We start from the raw sequence: 19,038 nt of genomic DNA, 5'->3' as shown, positions 1-19,038 counted from the left end.
GAGATCATAACAAGGCAGATAATTTAAAAATCTTATTGGTGAGTACTGTAGCTAAATTTCAAGTGCATGCAGTGACATCCAGCAGATTAGTACTTATCAGTTATCACTCTTAAAAAACTTGAGTTAGACAAAAACCAACACATAGTTCAAGAAACAGATGATTATGGATGATTGCCAGATTATCTAAGAACGAAATAACCACAGATAAAAAGATCCATCGCTCACAAGTATGCCTTGAAGATCTATTACTGAATAAGAGCTCACTCCCCCCCCTCTCTTTTCTTGTATCTGAAAAAAACAAGTTATCATGTAAAGGAAAGAATGAATAGGTTGAGGAATCAAAATGTTAAAAATCAGGTACAAACCAACCTTCCTTGAGGTCGAGTAACTTTAGTAACTTCAACATTTGCTGGTTTATCTTTCTTGGGCGTGCTGTCAGGCGAATCACTTACAGCTGCAATTTCTGAGAAAAGTGGAAAGCAAAAGATGGGTATAATTGATATGAACATTACAAAATGGGAACGTAAAAACAATGTGAAAGATATACCTTCTTGAATAGGCTTAGCTGATTGCTATTCGTGCAGAGAGAAACAACCACCAAAGGACAAGAGAAAGATCATAACAGTTATTGGACATTGTAAATCAAAATTTAGACGGTGCAGTTGAGGGTCCACTATCCATCCATGGTATAGTGGGATATCCAGAAGATCAAATATGGCACGCTCTCGGGTGAACTCAAAGTCATCAATCCTGCAACATACACACCCCAGTGAACATCAGAATAAACATACATTCACACAAGCACACGACAAATCACCGATCAACAAGCTGAAAACCCTTACGCACTTCCTGAACATAACAGTCGCGTCAATGCCTGTCGTGAGGCGCGGGAGAAGGTCGATGGCATCCGTGATGTTCTGCTCCCGGTTGCGGACGTACTCCTCATCCTTGTCCTACGAATTGCATCCCAAAACCATTATCACACCAATCAATACCACAGCCCGCAACCTAATTTAATCTAACCTACACACTGCTGTTGCATCCCAACACAACACCATTCTCATGTTGATCAACTGAACAGAAACAACCCCCTATAGAGAGAGAGTTGAAACCGAACCTGTACGGCGCTGTTGGAATCAATGAGGCGTTCGGCGACAAGCGATAGCAACTTCTGCTGCGACACCTCGCTGGCGTCCAGGTTCAGGCTGATCACATTCTTTAGCAGCAGCACGTTACCTGCACAAACAAAAACCGGAGACATAAGTACTGCTAGAAAAGCACTTCACGCGCGCGGTGAACTCGCAGGGGGTTCGGAATCGAGCGGGAGCTCACAGATGGTGAGGAGCGGGCAGGGGCCGTTGTCGTTTTGGTAGATGATGGGTGTGCAGCATCCGAGGAAGTTGACGGCTCTTGTCCGGTGCATCACCTCCGGCGACTCGGCGGGTGGCGCGGCCGGCTGGGACTGGGGATCCACCTCCGTCGCGCCCGCTAGGGCCACCGGCGTGGGGAGGTGGGCGAGGGGTTGGACAACATGGACGGATCTCCCACGCAATCCCCAGGGCGTGGAACTTGCCGGAACCCTAACCCTAGGGTGTCGCCGCGGGAGTCGCCATCGCGGGAGGAGGCGCGCGTGCGATATCGCGAGGTGGAGCGGCGGGGAGGGCCGGCGGCGGGGGCCCGCGGGGCTGGCGGAGGGGGGCCGCGCGGGGCGGCGGGGGCCGTGGCGGTGGCGGCGGGGCGTGGGGGCGGGGGGCTCGGGCGCGGGGGCGAAGTGCTGTGCGAGCCTAGAACAAGACATCCAAATCCTAATTAGGGTACCTATATTTTTGTCGGCCGGAGCGAGCCGATGAAATTAGGTATATTTTCATCGGCCTATAGCAGGCCGACGAAAATATGCTCTTTTTTTCATCAGCCCGGGCCGGCTGACGAAAATATGGACTGTTTTTCATTGGCCTGTGCTAGGCCGACGAAAATAAGTTCAAATTTCGTCGGTTTGTGTTGGCCGACGAAATAAGCTAGTTATTTTCGTCAGCTTGTGTTGGGCCGACGAAATTACATGTGGCCGATGAAATTGAGCTGCTTTGGTGTAGTGCGTTCATCGGTACAGCCCGATGGGATCCTTGCTGTGGCAGAACCAACCTGAATTACATCGGCTCAAGTACGCAAGTCCTCTCTCAAGGGCTCCAACGTGCTTCAAATGGTGTAACCCCTTGGCCTGTCGGGTAGCGTCCCAATAAACCACCGATACAGGATCAAATAAGGTTACCTCACATGAAGGTGAGTCCAGAGATACAGTCACCATCATATTTTACATCATAGAGAATTACATTACAAGAGTTTCCAACAGTAGTATGAAGTTCCAAATTAGAAAAGTTATTACAAACTGTTAAAGTCATGGTTTTTGGCAGCGGAAAATATACGCGATGATTTACACACGTCATCAAGACGGATGTCATGCTAAGCCCGGGCACGACATCACTCGGTATCATTAGGGTTGGCTGGGGACGGATCCCACTCCACGGACCAACCATCAGGCAGAGCATAGGGCCATGGCATGGTAAGAGTAGGGTCCTCAAAGACATTACCTGAAAAATATATATCTAGCAAGACTGAGTATACTAATACTCAGCAAGGCTTACCCGGAATCGGGTATACTTTAGCCCGTAACTAGACTTATGAAGGCATTGTAAAGGTTCAGGGTTTATTTTCAGCTGAAAAGCAACAGAGAGTATGATCTACTTTCAAATTTTAGTTTCCATATTCTAGTTGATTATCCACTCTAGGTTAGCACCTACACTAAGCAAGCAAGGTAGAGATTATCATCCATCAAGATTATTCCATCATTAGTTACACTTCTTACTCTATGTGGCAGAAGGAATAAGCAGTCTCAATCTTCGTGAGAAGCGGACGATTTTGAATCGAATTCAACCTTGCAAGGTAAACCTAACACACACGCTTGGAACATCCAAAGATCGTTCCGAAGCAACCGTTTGCCTTTCATTCCGGGCCGTGGACAGGCCACCACAAGCGACTGCAGGACCGTACGCACACCAATTGTGCAGGACATATGTCTGTAGTGCGACTACATGATCCCGTATTCCTGTCTGCCTTGCAGAACGTACTCCCACACATCGGTGCGTGTGAACATAAAATAAAGATCGAGTGGTGGGAGGTATGTCCACTTGCCAGGCCGATTGGTTACTAGGCTTACTGCTTACCATATTTCGTGGCATGTGGTTAGTACTTTCAAACGCTTAGCCACCACTACCACATGCTGCGACCTTAACCACATTTAACAAAATAGACAGGGTAAACCTTCAGGTCATGATACAACACACTACCCTGTCCATCATCCTTATAGTGGTTGCAGAATTGTAAACAAGCAACTCCTATATCGCGCGAATGACAGGGAATCACCCGACTTTTACCGGTCCTACTTAGCAGAGCATCTAAGCGATAAGGACTCGGGTACATTACATTGGATTCCTAAGATCTTATGCAACTAGGGTTTCATTGCAACTCCTAGACGTAATGCAAGATATATAATATAATAATGAGATTTGTAGTAATTTGAAATACTGGGATGTGCATCGGGGCTTGCCTTTATTGGTGGGACTGAAGTTAGAGATGTTAGTATTATTATCTTCCGAACTTTGGTTCGGGGCTTCCGATAATCCCTTGGTGACGTTCATTTGGTCTTCAGGAATATCCTCCGTAGACTCCTGGGAGATCTTGTTGGTACCGTTTGCGGAAGTAGTCGTATCGACATGCAATGCAACATTACATTTAAAGTGTGCACATAAAACTATCTTAATTCACGATAAAGTTGCAATCCAACACTCATTTAATATATTACTCATATAACAACCCAAAAAGATCTGAAACTAAACTTAGACAGAGCTTTAGGGGGACAACTAATTAGAATCAGCTACTTGTTGAAGATTACAACAGAGCCGATTGGAACAACAGGGGTTTAGCCGATAGAATTGGCAAAGGAGGGAGCTATCTACTTTGCCTTAGGAAATTGGCTGATTTCCGCTTGAAGGAGAATTTGGCAAAAACGGTCTCTGTATATAAGCAGAAGAGGTTAGCCGATTTGAGTTCACCTGGGGTCAAATCGGCTGATATGGATAGGGATATGGATAGGGATGTTATAGGTACAGTATTTTAAGGATAGACCAAGGAAGAATCTTGCCGATTGGATTATCAGCATGTTTTTGTCTATTCGATTGGTTGGTGCATTGGTCTTGGCCTTAACCAATGAGGATGCATCAGGTTTAGCCGATTGATGTGCTTTGGTCGTGCCTAACAGAGGCGTGTCTACTGTGTTAGTTTACTGATCTAGGGTTGTGTATTTTGGCTCGTGTAGTCAATTGGAGTGTGGTTGAGGGTATGTGACTGATAGATATATAGCCGATCTCTCAGCCGATAAATCGGCTGATAGAAGTGTGTGGATAAGGATGGGAAACTAAGGATTGATCGGCCATATTTGACCGATATGGAAAACAACTAGAATCAGCTTAGATCAGCCGATAGCAAGAACCCTAAGATCGTGTGTGCATCTCCGATACATCGACTATGTGCAGTCGATGTAGGACAGAACAAAAGAATTGTATCGGCAGTAGCCGATATTAGAAAGATAACAACCGTATCAGCTAACCAGCCGATGGTAGAAGCATATCAAAAGAAATGCATCGGCTGACAGCTGTTACACAGAAACATCATAGACTCAAAGGAAACAGATGTTTAGCGGCTGAGCTGATAGCCGACACTGAAGCATAGCTGCAGAGATGTATTGGCTAAGTAGCAGATACACACGAACTAACAAGGATCCTTATATGAAAAGGATCTTAAGGAGACAGCAATCAAAACAAGGAAAAAGTCTTGATGGCAGGGATATGAGCACTCGTGTGAAAGGATTAACTAAATATCACACATCTCTACCTCAGACATACATCCTATGATTACTTTTCAGCTATAACACATGCATATAACACAAGGTACAAATAAAGCATTCATTTCCTAATATTTAACCTAGACCACAAATCAAAGACTTTCAACTCAAGATCACAACATAAAACTTGTAGGTTTTGACCTAAGGATTCAAACAAAACTGATTTTGTATTTTTATGAACTTCTTACGAATTTCTATCAAATGTAGAAGTTCACTATTTTGAAATAAAGAAAGCTTTGGAAATTTTATAGAGAACACCCTAGAACTTTCTAAATCGAAGCAATTAAGTCCCTGGTCGGGGAAAACAGAGAATAGGAAGAAGACGACGATGTTCCGGCAAAAGGGGTCGCCGGCATTAGGAAGATTCAGTGGGTCAGGGCAAACCTTGGGGTAGCCTTGGTTGTGGAGGACAACGGGCGGAAAGTGAATTCACGTGGCAAACAGGATCGGTGGTGAGAAGTACTCGACAGTGGCGAGGTTTCGTGGGTGACGAAGAAGCTTGCCAGGGGATTGTAGTAGGTGAAGAATGGCCGGAGAGATATTCCTCACGGTGACCTGTGGTGACGGTAGTCGGTTGAGCGATCAACGAGGGGTAAGAACTGTTGGACGTCGTGGACCCCTGGGACAAGACGATAGAGCCGGATTGGTTCACTATGCTGACTCCTCTGCGAAGCTCAGGGTCCTCCTGCTCACGGGCTAAGCAATTAAGCCTCCTCCGCTCACGCACGTGTGCCACTGAAACACGGCCGGCACACCCGCGTAGCTTCCTGCAGGATCACCGCGCCCGGTTGCATCTCCTGCGCGCTGTTCCCGTTCTGCTCTCACACCACTGGCCCTCAACTTACTCGTGCGTGGTCTATTGCCCTGCACGCGCACACGCCTGCGGAATCGAGCCGAGCCGGCCAAAGGCAAAACACTTCCGCTCGCACTCGCGAACGCGCTAGTCCAAATCCGTCCGGACCTCCGGGTCTTGCAACTCCGCCGCCCTCTCTATCTGCTGTGACGCCATCAGGGCCGGCCTACCACCACCGCCGGTCTTGCACTGCGTGTCAAATCTGTGCTGCGTTGCTCCTGCCTCGACCTTCGTATGGATGAAGGGAGCTCGCCGTGCGTGGCTCCTCCGAGCTCGTCGCATCCGGTCGCCGCCTTCGCTTCGCCGCCTCTCCTTCCGGTTCGCCGCTCCTCGTGCATCTCACGGGCGAGCGAGCTCGCGTCCTCCCTTCTCGGCCACCGCCCGTCCACGCTACAGCGCCCTCTGCCAGTCCTCGCGCCGCTCCAACGCCTGCTCCTGCGCCGCGCCTGCTTCAGCCCGTCCTAGCGCCGCCCGCGCCGCCTGGAGCCGCCCGTGCTTGCGCCTGCCCACGCGCTCCGCACGCCGCCCGCTCACGCGCGCCGCCTCCAGTCGCCCGTCTTCGCCAGCGCCACGCGTCCGCTCGCCCGCGCAGCGCCCGCTCTAAGCCTGCGCCCGCCGCTTGGGGCCGCACGCCTGGAGCCGCACCCGCGCGCCCGAGCCGCAGCCGCCGCCTGGAGCCGCGCCGCTCGCCGCGCGCCCCACATCTGCACCGCGCCCGCATGCATCCGCAGGCCTCGCTCCAGCGCACCGCCAGCCTCCTATGCGCCCCTATGCCGAGCCGGGTGGAGGAGAAAAAGGAGTGGCCGGGGAGGAGATAAGGGAGAGGGAGATGCTGCCGCCAGTGAAAAGAGGAGGAAACCAAATAGAGGAAGAACAGAGAGAGAAGAAGGGGAAATAGAATTTACCAAGGACTTATGCGCAAATCCAGAAAATTGCAGGGACCTTTCTATAAAAAATAATTTCTCATTAATCTAAAACCCTAATGAAGAAATGCCCAAAACGAAAGTTGGAGAGTTTTTCAAACTCTACAACATTGCTTTAGGGCTCAAGTTCAAAAACTCAAAACTTATATCTTTACACGTTAAACTTTGAACAAAGGTTGGATTTAACTTACTTTTGTCCTACAGAGTGTAACTTCATAACATTTAGGATCTAAATGCAAGCATTTATGACATGTCATGATGACGGGATAGACACGTCATAATGATTGGATAGACATGTCATGATGACTTGCACCTTTTACACTTTAGCCCTGAGTAACTTTGGAAGTTACTTTTGTAATTCAACTACTTGCATAAAAGGACTTGTACTTTTATAAAATTACATAAATACCCTTATTTTCATGACTTTACCCAAAATTTTACACAATTCAACGCATACATTTCAAATGAAACTTTTGGATAAATATATATTTTTTTACAGGGGATAAAGTAAGAAAAACATGTTTGCAAAACCACCCTTCACTTATTTTGAAGTTAACTCCTATCCAATTACATTTTGCAAAAACAACCCTAGGTTTTTCTATAATTACAAAAATACCCTTTTTACTTGCACTTTAAATTTTCAAAAGCTTCACATAAACACACACAAGCTTTACACTAACAAGCACATACTTCACACTACCAAATAATGTGCCTAGCTTACAAGTACATGAACTGTCACACTTGCCCCCTCGCCGTGGTTCTGTTCCAGGTGTTGAACAGTGGCTTCCACGCAAGAAAACATGTCAAAGGGTACTTATAAAGGCCCAGCATGCAAATTAAAATCGCAAGCTCATCTATTTTTGACACTCAGGAGAACTACAGGTTTTGATGGAGATTTGTTCGGCACTCTGTGTCGGATGCAGAACCGGCGGCAAACACTCTTGTATGTTGGCAGCAGCGCCGGCCAGATAAATCCCATTAACGTTGTGCTTGCGATTTTGTCGTTCCGCCATCCCATAATCCATTGGGAACGCAACTACTGACTCGTCAACACGTAAACATCCCGGTCGCTCGCCACAGGCAAATCACATCGCAATGATAGTGCTGTCACACCATAAAATATTTAATTTTAAGATGTGAATGTCTTTTAGAATGTGTCCATCTATCAATAGGGTTTTTTGAGAATTTTCCAGAATTTTTTGGAAATTATTCTCTTTTTCCATAGAGCTAAATCCATTTATTAGAAAGCTCTAAAATTTTTTTCTGGGGCTCCGAGTATTTTATTTGGAATCATCGTGTCCTAGGGTTTTTCTAAAATTTTTGGGATTCTTCAGGATATATTTTCGTGGTTTAAAAGATTTATCTAGATTTTTCTAGATTTATTTTAAGCTAGAAAATATCTTTTGGAAAATGAATTCGTTTCTTTTCATCTTGAGCTGGATTCAACTCATTTTGGGTCTATTCCGCCTTAAATCCTACAAACGTGCCGCGTGCGAGCTTCAGCTCGGTCACCACCACTATCTTGTCGTGTGTCGCGTTTCATCGAGAAAATAGACCAGAAACTTCTCTTCGAGGAACCCTAGGCAAACCCCCTCGCTTCCTTTTCTCATTCTATCCTAGAGTTTGATTGCTCGTTAAGGATAGCGAACTGCCAGTTACGATAACCAGAATCGCTGCTGAAAGGTCGTGAACTAATCCGCCAATGACTCAGCCTGATCTCTCTGTCTCTTTTCTATTTCACGTTCTCGAATAGCCCATGTTCAACCAGTACTGTTAGCATGTTTTCATGTTCAGCCTCCACCCGAACCTATTTCGGCCCATAACCGAACTCGCTCGCCACTCAAGTCTCAACGCGAGGTCGTTTCCTCCTTCCTTTACCTCTTCCTTCCTCTCTTTGCTCACTAACATGTGGGGCCCGCTGGTTAGCCCAATCTCATTTCTCCCGTGGGCAATCTGGACTCAAGGACGAGTCCCAGCCCAATGTGCCGCCTCATCCCTACTTGCCAAACCTCAGGCCTCCACGCCCCTATAAATCCTGCACGCAACCCTAGACCCACATCTCCTCCTGCTCATGCTCCCTCCTCGATCGCCTCCTCCCTGTTCCCCCACCAGCCCCTGTGACCTCCCCTGCATCGCCGGCCCTAGCCTCCCCTCACGCCCCTGCTACCGCGCATCATCCCTACGCCAAACCCAGCGTAGTCGTCGCCCTTCCCCGGTGTACCCTACCTGCCTGCGTCCCTCCCTGGTGCTGCACACGACCACCAGGAGCGCCAGACCCCCCGGCGCTGCCCCTGCGCAGCCGTCTCCTCACGTGGGCCTCCTGCATCACCGCCGCCAGCCCTTCCTCCTGCTGCCACGCCGCCCATGCACGCCTTGGCCCTGCCCTGTGCCCGTGCGCGCCACCAGGAGCACCGCCGCCCTTCGCGCCCCTGCATAGCCGTCGCCCCCTGCGCCCTGCTTCTGTGCAGCGCCGCCGCCATCAGGAGCGTCTCACCCTCCCCCCTGGACGCCTCCTCCTGCACCGCCCCTGCCCAGCACTACTGCTAGGGACAGAAGCGCTGCCACCCAAGAACAGGATGAACAGAGCCGCCGCCGCAACTTCTCCGACGAAATTCGCCCACCACGATGCATCCCCGCGGTAAGTAAGGTATGGAATCGAATCCCCTCGTCGTCCTGTTTCATTTGCCCCGCTCCTCGCGATCTCCCGTACCCTGAAACGCCAAGAATTCGGCCAACAGTAGCCTCTAGCCACCATGGGAGCTGTTGTCGAGCTTTAGCAATTTAGCCCCCTGAAAATCTTGTAATTCCTGCAGTTTTTCGTGTGTCTTGCAAACTTTGCAGAAGACCCCCTGGATCTATTACATCTTTTCAATCTAGCCCCACCCATGGTCTTTTTTAGAGCTAACCCTAAATTTTTCTAATTTGCGAGCACTATTTTCTGTGTCTTGCAATTCTTTGCTGCTAGCCCCTGAAATCTATAGTTAATTACATATTTAGTTCAACACGAACCATAAAGTTCGACGTTTAGATGCTCTCAGCAATTTCTTTTCTAATTAATTGTTTAATTAGGATAATTTGTAGATAGACAATTATATATAAAATTTGACTAAGTTGTACCTCGCCTTTATAAATGCAAATATAATATGAGTTAATTATAATTAGAGAAATTCTCTTTTATATCTTTTACATTAGTTTTTTAAATTAAAATAAATGAAGCCTATAGTTCTTTTGTCTCTTTATAGTACAGATCTTCCGATAGTTGTTTCTTTTCAACCCTAGCTCCGTTTTCTGTGTTTCTTGCGCCCTTTTGACTGTAGCAACGAGCCCTATCCTTTTTTTACTCTCATTTAAAGCTTTCCTTTTGTTTGCTGTATCTGTCTTAGTTGTTCTTGTTTGTTTTCTTGCTTTTATGCTTGGGCCCGATGCTTGTGTGATGTTAGAAGGAGCGTGATCGAAGAGTTTTGAAGAATTAGAGTTTCAAGAACAAGAGTCGAAGACTCTAAGTAGCTATTCTCTAAAAGAAAGGCAAGTGTTTCCTTGATCATTCTTTTATCCTAATAAACATAATAAATATAACTTTTTCTTTATGCCTGCATGTGTCCTCATTTTGATGGATCTTAATTAAGGATATGCCTAGTCTTTATGATCATTCCTTGTCAACCTGGGTTTTACCTTTATGTTAGATAGTTTTTTCTTAGTTGCTATAACTAGTTCTGGTTTGGGAATAATTTATAACTATGATGACAATAATGATGATAATACACCTATTTTATCCATGCTCATGCTCTTTGTGTTGTAATCACAAAATCATATGTTTTAATCGGAACATGGAGAATCACCCAGGAAAATAGTGCAAACACAATACTATATGGCTCTGGTCTTAGCTAATTAATTAGAAACTTTAGCTTGTGATGATCTTACCGAAACAGCAAGAGGGGTTGCATCGTCGGGGTATAGCTCGGTCCTCTTAAGGGTATGATAATGATCCTGGTTAAGGCATCTACCTCATTAGGGAGGGTTATGACCACTTTGACTTGAAACCTTAGTGGATTGTCATAAGTTAGGGAATCTTTGTAAAGGCCTCATAGTGAAACCCTTGCCACTTACCTCGGAAGTGTTTAAGAGGCTAGCTACCTCGGGAAAATTGGGAGACACGAATTGTGGGTAAAGTGTACAACCTCTGTAGAGTGAAAACTGATATATCAGCCGTACTCACGGTTAAAACTGATATATCAGCCGTACTCACGGTTAAGAGCGGTTTGGACCCTCACATTATAATTGAACTTGAAGATGAATTAAATCATGGACCATGTTTATGGTTGTGGTTGTGCTTCTGTTATATCTCTTCTATTTCTTTTAATGTAGGTTTTGGTATTTACTTATACCTTAGTAATCAGGTACTAATAAAATTTGACCAACTAAAATTGCTTATCGCAGTAAGCCAGTCAGCCTTTCCTTGATTTTGGCCTTCATGTCATATAATTCCTAACACTTGCTAAAGATGATGTGAAGTCTGTTAAAGATGCTGAGTTCTAGGCCTACGCAACCCCCGATCAATTGCCTGTGAAGTTTGGAGTCTTCATTTCCAGGATAAACTATATAACTCTGATAATTTTTATAGTCTTTTAATTCTCTTTTCGTGATATTATTGCTGATTATTCACCGATGAAGTCACTATATGTATGGAACTTGATCCTGGCATATATATAGTTATGCATTAGGTTTTGTCCTTAAAACCGGGTGTGACAAGTGCAAAGGTGGCAATGCAAAGGTATAACTGAAGCACTCGGAGAGGTAGTCATAGTTGTCAGAGATGTAGTTGAAGCAGTCGGAGATGCAGTCGAAGTAGTCAAAGATGCAGTGTAGTCGAAGATGTAGTCGTAGTACTCGGAGGTATAGTTGAAGCAGTCGGAGATATAGTCGTAATAGTCAGAGATGTAGTTGAAGCAGTCGGAGATACTGTCGAAGTAGTCACAGATACAATCGTAGTAGTTGGAGGTAGATATTGACATTCAATGGTGCTTAGGTATTTATTAGGCTTCATCATTCTAGAATACATGTGTGCGTGGAACCATGCTAGGTTTGAACCAATTAGTATGGTGAGCATACAACACATTTCTACATTACATCCACTATCATATGTTTGAGCCATGCTCGAAAACTGATAGAACCTACAGTCCAAATTCAATACAGTAGAGTTTTACACTATACTCATTAACAGTAAGAACCAGTAAGAAGAGCCAATTCACCTAGACTCACTGAAATCATCTGACAAATAAACAACTTCAATCTCTCATCACCATGCTAAGAGTATCTATCGCCAGCCAACCAAAACCTGCACACCTCTGCTTTCCAAGATATACCGGGTAACCTCTGATACAAATGTAAAGTCATATTTCTTCATCTCTACTCAACTCAAACATGCTACATGTTCTAGGAATGTTTGAAAAGCTCATATGGTAACCACGCTGATGCATGGTAGTGGCATTCAACTAAACTGAATCATAGCAAATATTGTAGGCTTGAAGCCATCATCAATAGCCAGGTACACTTTACAACAAATATATACGCAGAAGCCATGTATTTTGAGGATGAGTGTGCACGTGCACACATGGCCAGATCCCTTCACCTTAAACACGCACATTGAATCTGTCAGTTCAGAGAGAAAAATATTAGATGTACTGATAATATTAGTAATGTAAATAAACATGGAGCATGCAACGCGAATGTACTATGCAATAATTAGTACTATATATACCTTTGTACTATGCCGTTAGGACCTCCTTGTATACAATATTCTTAGTAAATGTACCATTATAAACTGGGGTCTTTTTCTTTTCTTTCTTGTTATTAACTATCCGCTTACCTTTTCTTTGGCATTTTTCTTCTCCTTTTTATCCTCTTCCTCCAGCTCAGTGGCATTAGGTGGAAGTGCCAGAATCCTCATGTTTGTTCTAGCGGTAGCCCTCGATATTGCAACATACAATTGCCCATGCAAGAACACAGGGTTAGGGAGGTAAACACCAACATTAGTAATAGTCTGACTGTGTGACTTGTTGACCGTCACAGCAAAATTGAGCCGGATGGGAAACTGTTTTCTTTTGAATTGAAACGGGAATATCTCGTCGTCGGACGGGCATAGGGGTATCCGAGGGAGGAAAACCCATTTTCCTGCATGTTGGCCCAACATGTCGGTGTTTTACCGGCTGTCCACCATGGGATATACCCAAGGTGGTAAGTTTTGGTGAGGAGACGCCGAGATCAGGACTCGAAGGTGCAAGGAACACAAAGCTTAGACAGGTTCGGGCCGCTAGGCGCGTAATACCCTACGCCTGTATGGTGATTTGTATTGCCTTTGGTGTAGTTTGATCTGGAGATCTTCTTTTGAGAGGGGTCCCTTTCCTCCCTTATATATCTGAGAGGCCAGGGTTACAGAGATACTAACCAATACCAGCTAAGGAATCGTACCAGAAACATGTCTCGGGTAGATTCCTTCTGTATCGGTTAGCTCTATCTCCTACTTAAACGGGATAAATAAGAGATAAACGAGATAAATAAGAGATAAGACGGGCTTAATCTCTTAAACCTCTTTAAACTACATTATGTACACAGTCCCGTGGCCCCGGGCCTGACAAGCCCCCGAGCTCTTCGTAGCTGAGTACTGCAGGTTTATCGAGTACTTTTGAAGTAGTCTTCGACTTCTTTGGAAGCTCCGTCTTGAAGTTCTTCTTCGATACTTACTTGGTTGCATCGAAGCTATGAGGTGCTCATGCCCCGAATTTTATTTCTAATATGGTGTGCGATTGAAAAATCGCACTCCATATGGAGTAGCCCCCGAGCCTTAGGTTGAATCGAAGAATCAGGCTAAGGGTCACTTTAGTCTTGAAAAAATAAGTAGTCGATGCCACGTACCCTGCAGCCCCCGAGCCTTGAATCCAAATCCCTCAAAATTGGAGATAAGGGTCCAAAAACCGTGGCACGTAGGTTAAAAATGTCCACGTGGTAAATTACCAATGTGATGGTACAAATGATAGAAGTTAGATCACGAATTCGAAAAACCCCTTTTTTCGGGCCAATTAACCCTGAAAAAAATGATTAATCGAATATTTAATCCAAACAGTCCACCAAATGACCCCTCATCTTCGGAATATTCCCAAAAATGACTCTTCAACTTCGAAACAGTAAACTTTTCCCCAACCGCTGGTTATTTAACCCCACGGCGACAGTGAGAAAAGATTTGAGCTTCCAAACTGCAATTTGCCAAAAGCCACCAAAATCCCCAAACAAAGCCGCACTCCACCGTCACACGCCCGGAGAAATCCCAATCCCCCTAGATCTCCCCGTCCCTCTCCCCGCAGCCCCCGAGCAACTCGTGGCGAGCGGATCCAGAGATGGCACCCAAGAAATCAGAGAAGGAAGGGAAGGGGAAGGAGGCACGGCCGCCGACCGAGGAGTGGATCCACAGTAAGTGCTCCATGAACGATCTCAATAGGCTAGTTTCCGAGGGATTGCTCCAAGACAAGAATCTTGTCAATTTGCGCCCCTCATTCCATGAACCTTTCCCCATGGAAGATGTTGACGAAATCGACACATTTTACCATTTTGCCGAACGGGGATTGGCCCTCCCCTCTTGTTCTTTCTTCTGCGGCCTTCTTTATTATTACAGGCTTGAGCTCCATCACCTCAACCCAAACTCTATTTGCCACATTTCAATTTTTATCCATTTCTATGAAGCCTTCCTCGGAATCGAACCCCACTGGGATCTTTTCCGCTTCCTCTTCCGCGTCAAACCACAACCCACCTCGATAAAACTTTCTGTTGTAGGGGGCGCCGGCATCCAACTGCGTCAGCAGGTCGGCGACAAGTACTTATCATACAAATTCCCCTTCAACCTTCCCAGGTGGAAGAATCACTGGTTCTGTACCGAAAACCATGCTCCCCAGCTCCCAGCAAAATCAAACAAACAACCTGTAGTGAGGCCGGAGTGGAATATTGAACTTTCCAGAGGGGACATGGATCAAGTCGAGGAACTGTTAGACATCATAGAAGCACATAAGATGACGGGAGTGACCGACGCATCCGTCATGTTTTCCTTTTTCAAACGCCGCGTCCAGCTGATCCAACAGCGCCACAAACTTGGATACGAGTACACAGGCGCTGAAGACCCGTCTCGCATGTGCGCAGAGGAATTGTCAGACGACGCCGCGCTTCTCCGAGTCAAGCGGGTGCTGCTGAACGTGGACGCAGTGCCTTACGTGCCTGGATTGTTTTCCGCACGAAGTGCCTTACTTTTCGTTGGGAACAACCTCTATTATGCCATTACTAACTGAGAACCTTCTATAGGGACACACGGAATTGTACCGTAGCTACCCGCCACAGCCCGAAATCCCTCGGCTAGAGCACCTGCTCCCCAGCGCCGCTGCCGAAGAGAAGAGGGCTCGAGCAGCTGCAGCCCGGCACAGCAGCGAGTCCACAGAGGACGGAAGCCCCCTGGCGGAGACAGAAACCGAAGGGGAGGCAAGAAGGGACAACTCCTCCGGGCCAGCCGTGGAGTTGGCCGAAACTCTGCCTCTGGTGCCGCAGGGTCGTCGGGTAGTGCGCAAGCGAAAGGCGCAGGAAATTGAATCTTCCGGGTAATTGTTTGCTGCTTTGTTGAATTGCTAAACATCGATATTGTTACATGTTGACAGTGTCCATTTGTAGTCCTTCCGCCTCTTCACCCAGGACTGAGCCCGAAGAGGTGGGAGCAGCTCCATCTGCCACCACGGCCGTCACCATCGCCGTGGCGGGGACCACGCCACCAGCTGGTGAAACCCCACTGCCAGCAACGGACACTCCGCAATGGGCCTTGCAGGTGAAAAAGGCCGTCAAAAAGAAGTCTACACTGTAAGTTTGCATCTGGTTGCATAATAAACATTCTGCTCTTTTCGACTTGTATGACAACGGACTCGACTTCATCAGGGCTGCAAGCACCGTGAAGCTCCAGCTGAAACCGGCCACGACTACCTCAGCCCCGGGTCGTCAACCCGAGCAGAGTCTTCAGGTGCAGGGCCAGCCACAGCTGCTCTAGCCCCCGAGCCATCAGCCCCTGGTGGGTCGACGCCCACGGAGCCAGCCCCCGAGGCGGATGCGACGCTGCCCGACTTGCCGCCTCCCGAGCTCCAACAAGGCGAAGCCGAAACCGGTGGCGAGGAACAAGTCGAGGCCCCTGTTGCCGCTCCTACGGATGGTGCAGGTAAGCATCTGACCTCCCACAGCTAGCTGCTGAGATCCAAGCGCTATATGCTGAAGATGTTAGTAGTTGCAGGTGCCCAACAACCACCTCCTGAAGAAGCCGTGGGGACCTCGGGGGGTCCTCGTGAAATACTGAAGGCCGGGCCCGGGTACAAGAATGTCATCAACACCAACCTGGTGGATGACCCCATGCTGACGGCCAACAACATAAAGTTCTTCAGGCGAACTTGCAAGGAGCTATGTGATTTTGCCATGGTAAGACCTGAGTACTTGTCTGCTTGTATGCTTTGTCGAATAGCTTTGACTCAATCTCCTCTTTTGTGCAGAATGTGATCACTCACTCGTAGAAGAAATCAGAAAAACTGAAAGTAATTGTGAGTGGCCACGAAGAACTTGCTGCCCTAGATAAGCGCGTATCCAAGGAGATTACGAAGAACGGCCTTCTGGAGAGGAAGCTCGAGATGTTGGAGCATGGAAGGACTCGAGAGACATGGCTCCTCAAGGATGACCTGTGAAACCTCGAGAAAGCCAACTTCGAGCTCCAAAAGCAACTCGAGGAGCAGAAGAAGGTGCTCGAGGAACAAAAGAACGCGCACTAGGAGCAGCTCAAAGAACAAAAGAAAGCGCACCAAGGTAAACTACCCTTGCTTCCCTCGAGTACTTGCATTTATCAATTTATCCTGGATTCTGAAAAACTCTTCACCACAGAACTTAGGAAAATCTTAATGTGTAAAGAAGAGCTGCTTACTGACGTGAAGAACCTGCTGTATCACCGTACAGATGACGTCGAGAGGTTGTAGAAGGTGATCGGTGACACTGAACAACAGTTCGTCGACTGCCTTCAGCAAGTCAAGACGCTGGGGGAGAGGGATAAGCGGCAATAGAAGGAGCTGGAGGAGCTCAAGGGGGCCGCCCAGGAGCTGGTGGACATGGTGGAGCCCGCAGAAGGTGGTCAAGTTCCTCTCAGAAGCCCTGGTCGCGTGTGTCAGCCATGCCCTCGCCTTCATGAAGTCCTTTTTGCTGGAGCGCAACTAGAGATATTTGCTCAGGGCATGGCTGTGGATTGCACCGAGGACCAATTCGACCAATAGCTCCAAGAAGCCCAACCTGTAGCAGAACAGATAGTACAAAGTGTACTGCAGGATTAGGGTGTAAAAAACAAGTACTTACTTCCTTGTATATATACTTTATTTGATGTCTCCACTTGTGTGCCCTGGCTGAATTGTCATCCAGGTTTAAGGGCTAAGTAGTAGACGCGACCCTGGGTGCAGCGACCCTGGAGGTAGCCATAGCTCCAAGTAGGAACTGGTCTAATAAGTTAGCCATAACCCAATCGGGCAGGCCTAACCTGTTAGGAAAGAAGGCGAGCATCGTCGCGGGATTGCCGTGCTCAAGGCAGAGAAAAAATGGAAGCTACCCAGAGTGCATCGACTCTGGATGTAGTCGAGGTCACTCCTCATGCGAGCACGCTCCACAAGTTAGGTAGGAACTGGAAGAACAGACCGAACTTGTTGGGAGCGAATGCGGACATCACCGCGGGTCTGCCGTGCTTTTGGCAAAAAACAAAACTACCCTGAGTACAATGACTCAGGATGTAGTCGAAGTAGCTCGTCATGCAAGCCCATCCAACAAACTGGGTATAAACCAGTCGAACGGATCGATCTTGTTGGAATAAATGTGACTACTGTCGCGAGTGACCATCCAAGGTCACGGCGGAATTCGATTCGTAGAAGATATGAACGGAGCCAAGGCTTCCGTCGAAACATGAAGTCGATAAGATATGAACGTGGCCGGAGCCTCCGTAGAATCCATGACAGGAAGTCGATTTATATAAATGATACACGTGGCTGTAGCCTCCGTATGTTCACAGAGAAATTTATAACCCAAATCTTGTGGCACGTAGCCTCCAAATTGATTCAAGAAAAGGAGATCGCCTAAGCCCCCGGAGATTTAGCTATCTCCGGGCATCTTCTCATGGGTAAAACTTGCGCAGGTTCTGAATGTTCCAAGAGTTCGGAACATCTTGACCCTCGGGATATTATAATCGATATGACCCTGGTCTTATAACCTGCTTGACGATGAACGGACCCTCCCACCTTGAGTTGAGCTTGTGTAGGCCGAATTCGTCCTGAATGCAACGTAGGACCAAATCACTGATGCTGAATGACCGTTCCCTCACGTTGTGATCATGATATCGCCGAATCCCTTGCAGGTATCGGGCTGACTGAACAAGAGCGGTGCAGCGAGCCTCTTCAACAGAATCGAGCTCTAATTTTCTTGCCTCGTCCGCCTCGCCTTCGTTGTACATTTCAACCCTTGGGGATTTCCACATGATATCGGCCGGCAAGATAGCTTCAGATTCATACATGAGAAAGAACAGAGTTTGTCCTTTGGCTTTGGACGACTGAGTCTGAAGCCCCCAGACGACATGTGGCAACTCGCGTATCCATTTGCCTCCCTTTTTGCTATTTTCATCATAGAGTCTCTTCTTGAGGCCGTCGATGATCATGTCGTTCGCCCTTTTGACTTGTCCATTGGCCCTTGGGTGTGCAACAGAGGCATATTTAACCTCGATGCATGCATTCTCACAGAACTCCCAGAACTGGTTGGCCGTGAAATTTGATCCCAAGTCCGTGATGATGGTATTTGGGAAGCCGAAGCGATGCAAGATATCAGAGATGAAATCAACAACCCGATCTAGTGTGAGCTTGGCTATCGGCTTGTACTCGATCCACTTGGTAAACTATTGTGAAGGGCCTAATCATGTTAAGGCTCCAACATGCAAAGGGCCAAGATGGCGGTATGGTGATGAGGCTGTGGGCTGGGACATGAGACTGCTTGCCGAAGAATTGACAGTTTTGGCACCTGCGCACCTGATCCTCCATGTCGGATACTGCGATGGGCCACCAGAAACCGGCCCTGTATGGTTTCCCCACCAGCGTCCTCGAAGCTGCGTGGTTACCGCAAACACCTTCATGTATCTCCCGCAGTATGTCATAGCCATCTTCCTTCATGACGCACTTCATGAGAACGCCTGACCGGGCACCGCGCCGGTAGAGCTTGCTGTCAAGTAG

General features: G+C 47.2%; 1 protein-coding gene and 1 long non-coding RNA gene across 2 annotated transcripts; both read right to left on the bottom strand.

The window, feature by feature from the left end:
* Positions 1 to 264: 264 nt before the first annotated feature.
* Positions 265 to 573, bottom strand: LOC112902391. The gene is made up of 3 exons (XR_003230632.1): positions 548 to 573; positions 370 to 463; positions 265 to 288 (listed from the first exon to the last, which is right to left on the bottom strand). It is a non-coding gene; the product is annotated as an uncharacterized LOC112902391 (long non-coding RNA).
* On the bottom strand, positions 573 to 15,508 carry LOC112896472 (ubiquitin carboxyl-terminal hydrolase MINDY-1-like). Its single transcript, XM_025964447.1, has 5 exons — positions 15,411 to 15,508; positions 1,333 to 1,541; positions 1,118 to 1,236; positions 847 to 953; positions 573 to 750 (listed from the first exon to the last, which is right to left on the bottom strand). The coding sequence occupies exons 1-5, from the start codon at positions 15,506 to 15,508 to the stop codon at positions 573 to 575; spliced, it is 711 nt and encodes a 236-aa protein (XP_025820232.1).
* Between the last annotated feature and the right edge of the window lie 3,530 nt (positions 15,509 to 19,038).

Source organism: Panicum hallii, chromosome 1 (assembly GCF_002211085.1).
Source record: "Panicum hallii strain FIL2 chromosome 1, PHallii_v3.1, whole genome shotgun sequence".
NCBI classification, from domain to species: domain Eukaryota; kingdom Viridiplantae; phylum Streptophyta; class Magnoliopsida; order Poales; family Poaceae; genus Panicum; species Panicum hallii.
This window is presented reverse-complemented; position numbering and strand designations above follow the sequence as displayed.

Excerpts from the sequence above, each read along its gene's own strand:
- LOC112896472 (XM_025964447.1), bottom strand. The coding sequence starts at position 15,508 with ATGGTGACGGCCGTGGTGGCAGATGGAGCTGCTCCCACCTCTTCGGGC. Across the intron at positions 1,237-1,332 it reads CTGCCCGCTCCTCACCATCT|GTAACGTGCTGCTGCTAAAG; the intron begins GTGAGCTCCCGC and ends TTGTTTGTGCAG. Across the intron at positions 954-1,117 it reads ATTCCAACAGCGCCGTACAG|GACAAGGATGAGGAGTACGT; the intron begins GTTCGGTTTCAA and ends TGCAATTCGTAG.